Source organism: Rhinopithecus roxellana, chromosome 10 (assembly GCF_007565055.1).
Source record: "Rhinopithecus roxellana isolate Shanxi Qingling chromosome 10, ASM756505v1, whole genome shotgun sequence".
Lineage (NCBI taxonomy): Eukaryota > Metazoa > Chordata > Mammalia > Primates > Cercopithecidae > Rhinopithecus > Rhinopithecus roxellana.
In genome coordinates, this window is record NC_044558.1 from 1,570,854 (window position 1) to 1,577,826 (window position 6,973).

The following is a 6,973-nucleotide window of genomic DNA, read 5'->3' on the forward strand; positions in this document are numbered from 1 at the left end:
TATTGTTCGTCTAATTGTTAGCAAAAACAAGAAAATCAAGAACAATTTTTAAAAGGTACTCAAATGTCAACTTTATTGTTTCTATATAAACACTTTTTTGTACTGAAAACTGTAAAAATAACAACGTTTGCTGTGATTGCAATCCAAATTTTTGAAAGCCAGAAAATCTAGTTATTATGCTATAGCCAAACTACCTAATGCTTTCTTTATCCACAAGTAACTTTGCTTCAATTTCTTGATGTTGGGTGTCATCTCACTGACTTTGGGCTTCTCAGACACATGGGAATACTTATGTCTTTGGGTCAAATCAAACAGTAAAGCTAAAGTTATTCAAATACATTCAAATGACACAGATCCCTTACAAATGACTAGTATCATAGTAGGAAGAAAAAGATACAAGAAGAAAAATATATCCTAGAACTTGTTAATATTATTGGTGTATAGTCTATACTAGCATAGAATAGCTTTCACAACCTGCTATATAGGATTACCAGCAAGAAGAAAAAGGTGCAAGAACAAGATTTATGGCTGAAGTGGCTTGGTGTCATAATTCCCTATTCTAGCATTCTCAGAAGGATCCCATCCATTAGACACGCAGAAACTGCAGGGACATTTGAATGGTCTTGATTCCTTCTGAAAAAAAATGATGAAATGGATTAATTGGAATATTGTACCCCAGAGAAATGTAATAAACCCTCAACTATAATGTTTATGTATGTAAGTGTTGGAACGGGGAACTCACACAAAAAGGGCATCGAGGCCGAAAGCAAAACATTTTAGGAGATAAAAAAGAGGGAGGATGGAAATATGGGTAGCACAGAATGGCAGCTTGCGGGTCATTTTGTGATGGTAACAAGTGCATATTGTCAATAAAACATTCTAGTCTCCGTTTTCGAATGCCTTAAATGTAACTCATTCTGCTGCTAGACACGCTGCTAAAGCGTTTGTCTTCTCACTATACGGTGCTACCGTGAAGGTATCTGTGACAGCACGTGAAAGTATAAACCTAACACCAAGAGTGACCCCTAGTGTAAACTACGAACTCTGGATGATAATCCTGTCAGGGTAAATTCATCGGCTGCCAAGTGTGCAATTCTGGTGTGCGACGTTGACAGTAGAGGCGGCATGTGTGGGGGAAGGGCATATATTGGAACTCTACACTTTCTGCTCAATTTTGCTATGAACATAAAACTGCTCTGAAAAATAAAGAATATATTTAAAGAATATATTTTTTAAAACTACAAACATGAACTGACTTATCCAGAGCTCCTGGGGATTCAGAAAGTCCAAGCAAATTCCCTATTCCGACAAAAGGAAACAAACCAGATACCCATCCACATATATAGCCAAAAAGAAAAAGAAAAAAAATTATACTTACCCTAACTCCCTTAAGCCCAGTGTTTGTTAGTATTCTTTCATGCTTCATGGGAAGAAAAAAATACGTTTATTGAAACCTCTATCAAGAAAAAGATTACTAATATTACACATCAATATAAGGGAGAGAAACTAGGGAATCTGTTTGTTATTGAGACAGGGTCTTTCTCTCTTGCCCAGGCTGGATTGCAGTGGAGTAATCATGGCTCACTGCAGCCTCAACCTCCCAGACTCAAGTGATCCAGCTGTGTCAGCCTCAGCCACCCGTCCCACAGCAGCTGGGGCTTACAGGCATGTACCACTACACCCAGCTAATTAATTTTTTGTACAGATGGTTGATTTTATTAATTTTTTACATTGCCTAGGCTGGTCTGGAACTCCTGAGCTCAAGTGATACTCCCATCTCAGACTTCCAAAGTGCCGGGATTACAGACGTGAACTGGGGAGTCTTTTTTTTTTTTTGAGACCGAGTTTCACTCTTGTTGCCCAGGCTGGAGGGCAATGGCACAATCTCAGCTCACTGCAACCTCTGCTCTCCAGGGTTCAAGCGATTCTCCTGTCTCAGCCTCCCAAGTAGCTGAGATTACTGGTGCCCGCCACCAGGCCCAGCTAACTTTTTATATTTTTAGTAGAGACAGGGTTTCACCATGTTGGCCAGGCTGGTTTTGAACTCCTGACCTCAGGTGATCCACCTGCCTCAGCCTCCCAAAGTGCTGGGATCACAGGCCTCAGCCACTGCACTGGGCCTAGAGCTAGGGAGTCTTAATTAGGTCTTAATTTATGAGTGTCACTCCCTGGAATTGGGCAGCCCCGCCCACATCACATCAACATACCGTACGAACTCTGCCGAGTAACATGTATCTGAATCTTGCCATCCTTTCTCTCTGCACAGACAGTAATGTTCTTACTCCTCTCCTCCTGTAAATCAAGTCATCTCTGATTTCCCTGAGGACTGGTGCTCTTGCAGCAATTCCATCTATCACTCGATGGAGTGACTCTTCTGGTAGAGGGGAAGGGGATTCATTAGTGGTGTTGATAGTCAAGTTACTAAGGTTCTTTATCAACATCTCGGAACAGATTTCAGAGGCCCCTGAAAGAGAAGGTTAAAAACCATTACATTAAAGGGATCTTCAACGTTCACACCTCAACTGGGTCTGCCCTTAAGCAGGGGGACAGACAGCTGTGTGGGAAATTCCTGAGAGTGGAAGGTTACAGTAAACAATGCACAACCTCTCGTCTTTTCTCAAAAAGAAAGTTAGCCTGGTGCAGTGGCTCACACCTGTAATCCCAGCACTTTGGGAGGCCGAAGCGGGGAGATCACCTGAGACCAGCCTGACCAACATGGAGAAACCTCATCTCTACTAAAAATACAAAATTAGCCAGGCGTGGTGGTGCATGCCTGTAATCCCAGCTACTGGGGAGGCTGAGGCAGGAGAATCGCTTGAACCCAGATGGTAGAGGTTGTAGTTGACCCGATTGTGCCACTGCACTCCAGCCTGGGCAACAAGAGCAAAAGTCCTTCTCAATAAAAAGGCAGGAAGACGTGGCCGGGCGCGGTGGCTCAAGCCTGTAATCCCAGCACTTTGGGAGGCCGAGACGGGCGGATCACGAGGTCAGGAGATCGAGACCATCCTGGCTAACACGGTGAAACCCCATCTCTACTAAAAACTACAAAAAAAAACTAGCCGGGCGACGTGGCGGCGCCTGTAGTCCCAGCTACTCGGGAGGCTGAGGCAGGAGAATGGCGCGAACCCGGGAGACGGAGCTTGCAGTGAGCTGAGATCCGGCCACAGCACTCCAGCCTGGGTGACAGAGCAAGACTCCGTCTCAAAAAAAAATAAATAAATAAAATAAAAAATAAACTGTGGGTCCCACTTACACGAGAGTTTTTTCCAACCAATCACAAAATTCGAAATCCCCACACACATTATTAACTTTTCTGAAGGTTTCTCAGGGCCCACTGTGGTACTTGATCACTTACAGATTTTGGGGATGTCCTGGAACCAATTCCCAGAGTATAACTGAGGGATGACTGCAATCCCTTGGTCTCTAGACTTATTTTTTGAAACAGGGTCTCACTCTGTCATCCAGGCTGAAGTGCAGTGGCACTATCATGGCTCATTGCAGCCTCCAACTCCCAGGCTCAAGCGATCCTCCCACCTCAGCGTCCAGAGTAGCTGGGACTACAAGCGTGTGCCACACCCTGCCCCGAGCTACCTTTTACTGTTCTCTTACACTTAGAGATCCAGAGTGTCTCACAAGCATTACCTACTGTGCATTCTGTGGAATCTTGTGAAACAGGCAAGAAAAACCCATATACTATTTTCTCCCAGAATCCACATCCTTAAGCAAAACTGGGCAGTCGAGGCGGCTGTTACCCTCTCCAGTTAGCCCTAATTTAGTTGCCCAGCTCCTTCATGGTATTAGATCTCTTCACTCAAACTCAATTATTTTGGGAAATCAACCACTCATTCTTCCTTTCTCATCCGAACTGCGATGCATATCCCATACATACGCATATCTCATATAATAAGGTTATCGTTAACTGCCCCCTGTGTGTTTTGTTTTGTTTTTTGCCCTGTATATGTGAAAGTATTAAACATAATCAAAGTTTGAGATCGATTCTCAAAGTCTAGGGACCTGTGCACGTAGAAATGAGGATCCTTTGTGGAACTATCAGGTACTAAGACACAAGGAAAGGGAGAGACTGGGGATACGTTAATTCATTTTTCTTTCCCACTCGGATATATGGACCAGCATTCTTTTTTCTGGACGCAGGGGACACAGCCAAGATCAGGTGCACAGGGCGTCAGCGGCCCAGTTCCCAGACCTCCTGGCATCGGGAAGTCGCGGGTGTTGGCTCCAGGGTTTCTGCCGCCACCACCCTAGACACCCAGCCCCGCCGTCAGGGTCATAAATAAGACTTCAAACCACGTGGAAGGCTTCTGTGGTCAGGCCCGGGCTTGGGTGCTGCTGTAAGAAGAAAGGAGTTCCTCCACCGGAAGACCTGGCCTATCAGGGAGCACAATTACCCGAGCAGTTTCTAGGTAAGCCGCCCTCCGGTGCAGGTCCTGCTACTAATTTACATTACGGAGCACGTTTACAGCCTCTCCCTTCCATTTCCCCGATAAAGCTGTTGGTCTGTTTATTAACATTCCTGAAGGGCACATTTAGCTGGAAAGCCAGTCTCAAAAATGTTGGCTTAGAGCCCGGTCTCGGTGGCGCACGCCTGCAGTCCCAGCTGCGCAAGAGGATGGCCTGAACCCAGGTGGTTGATACCAGCCTGGGCAACATGGAGATCCCCACTGTCAAAAAAAATAAATAAATAATAAATAAAAATAGGCCGCGGGCGGCGGCTCACGCCTGTAATCCCAGCATTTTTGGAGGCCGAGGTGGGCGGATCACAACGTCAGGAGATAGAGACCAGTCTGGCCAACATAGTGAAACCCCGTCTCTACTAAAAATACAAAAAATTTGCCAGGCGTAGTGGCACATTCCTGTAATCCCAGCTACTTTGGAGGCTGAGGCAGGAGAATGGCGGGAACCTGGAAGGCGGAGCTTGCAGTGAGCCGAGATCGCGCCACTGCACTCCAGCCTGGGTGACTGAGCGAGACTCCCGTCTCAAAAAAAAAAAAAAAAAAACAAGAAAAAAAAAACTTTAGGTTCAACTTAAGTTTCTCATATTCTTTCACTTTTTTTCCTATCTTTTATTTGGTCTCTGTATTTGTTCCTTTTTACCGTTCCTGACCTGTGTTGCTGCTGGGGTAGATGCTGATGCAACCACGCTATGAGCCGCGTTTTGTGATTCCAATTATTTCTCCCCAGAAACTGGTCTTAGAAATCTAAAGTACTCCTAAGCATAGTGAATAAAATAATTCTCACCACCACCATCACCGCTTTTAAAATAAAGTCTTTGACCTCTGTGTTTTCTCACTGGAGGAAGCTGGACTCCCCTGGTTTGAGGTTTACTTAAATACGTTCCTCTTCCAAAGACTGAAGTCAACATTAAAAAAAAAAAAAAAGACGGCAGCCTTTTGACTTCCCAACCCCGCTATAGTCTTACAGTCAAGAAGGGCATTATCTGACTTACCTGAATCGTCCCGAGAATTTTCTTGGGTCAGCATTTGTGAAGACTCTGGGATGGAGGTTGGATTAAACTGCTGTGATGGGTCCATCTGCGTCTTGAACAACACTAAGCTTCTCCTGGATCTTTGAAACCAAGCAGAAACTGATGACTGACCTTCAAATTGCTACAAGGTAGCCCGGAAAGAGGCTGAAAACCGGAGCTCCAACCAATGGTCAAAGAACCGACGTAAAATATAGGTCCGGCTTCCTCTTAAAATACAGATAAGCCAATCTTCCAGGATATTTGAATGTTAATGATCCAATGATTAGAGGATTAAGAGGATCCAAATGATTAAAGGTTAATGGGCGTAGTTTAGACTAGTAGGGTAGTTCTTCATCTGCTTTGCATTAAAATAATATGTCCTATGTCATATCTGCTAGAAAATTTATAAAACGCCTCTTTTTCGTTGTTCTGTCTCCCTAAGGTTGCCTTACATATAAATTGTTTTTTTCTTGTTGTTTTTTGTTTTCCCAAACTCTACTCCTGGAGATGGCTTCTGTTTTGTGAACTGGGCTTAAGTGTTCTAGTGTAGAGAGGAGAATGGCAGTTTTTACCGCCCCCACCCCACCACCACCACTGCCCATAAACTCTCAATTAAGCTGAGAAAGTTTCCTTTAAGTTTTCCTTGCCTAAATCATCTTAAACCTTTGCTGCTACGAAGAGAGGAAAAATGAACAAGTATCTGTTATGAACACTTTCATAGCTTGATATTTTAGGGACATGTATTTTTTATTTGTTTTATAAACTATAAACCTAACAGTACCTAACATTTCTGAGCAGCTGAAATTAACTAAACTTACAAATTGCTACTCCTTCCCCGCCAAAAAATGCTTGTGTTCCTTCCTAGCAAACCACACCAACATTTAACCACTGATTGTCTACAGGAGGTGGAAAAACAAGTCCCCAGCTGCCCCTCTCATCTTTTTCCCTCTTACTCAAATATGCACCCTCCCCCATTCTCTCTCTAGGTGGAAACCACGAGAAAACACTCAAAGGCAATCTTGTTTGGGTTTGGTAAAAAGTGAAAATTGAAGTTATGATTTAAGAAATATTTTCATAGAGAATGAGCAACCATAGACATAGACTGTGTCCCAGCACTTTATGCAAGTGATTCTCAAAATGGCTTAATCACCCAGGAGGTGATTGCAGTGACCTATGACCATGCCACTGCACTCCAGCCTGGGAGACAGGGCAGGACCCTGCCTCTTACAAAAAAAAAAAAAGTGCGGACTACAACAAGCACCTAGTTAACTTAGATATACAAATTCTGAGCTCCGACCCAGCCCTACTGAATCAAAGACGGGCCCAGTGGTCAAGGCTTTAACAAGCCTCCCAGGCAATTCTGCACTTCGCCAGAAGGCCCAGAAGCAACCCCCAGGTGATTCTGATGGGTGCTCAAGTTAAGCAGCCCTGCTTTATGGCACTGTGAACTTTCTACTTCTGTTGTTCAGCTCTTGGTTAATCTCCCTCATG

General features: G+C 44.2%; 1 protein-coding gene across 1 annotated transcript; it reads right to left on the reverse strand.

Moving 5' to 3' along the window:
• Window positions 1–408: 408 nt before the first annotated feature.
• Window positions 409–5,549, reverse strand: DPPA3 (developmental pluripotency associated 3). The gene is made up of 4 exons (XM_010388024.2): window positions 5,465–5,549; window positions 2,208–2,464; window positions 1,379–1,420; window positions 409–633 (listed from the first exon to the last, which is right to left on the reverse strand). Exons 1-4 carry the CDS (start codon window positions 5,547–5,549, stop codon window positions 523–525), a joined length of 495 nt encoding a protein of 164 aa, XP_010386326.1. The 3' UTR covers window positions 409–522.
• Window positions 5,550–6,973: the final 1,424 nt, after the last annotated feature.

Excerpts from the sequence above, each read along its gene's own strand:
- DPPA3 (XM_010388024.2), bottom strand. The coding sequence starts at position 5,549 with ATGGACCCATCACAGCAGTTTAATCCAACCTCCATCCCAGAGTCTTCA. Across the intron at positions 1,421-2,207 it reads TACTCGGCAGAGTTCGTACG|CATGAAAGAATACTAACAAA; the intron begins GTATGTTGATGT and ends CTTCCCATGAAG. Across the intron at positions 634-1,378 it reads CTGGGCTTAAGGGAGTTAGG|AAGGAATCAAGACCATTCAA; the intron begins GTAAGTATAATT and ends ATTTTTTTTCAG.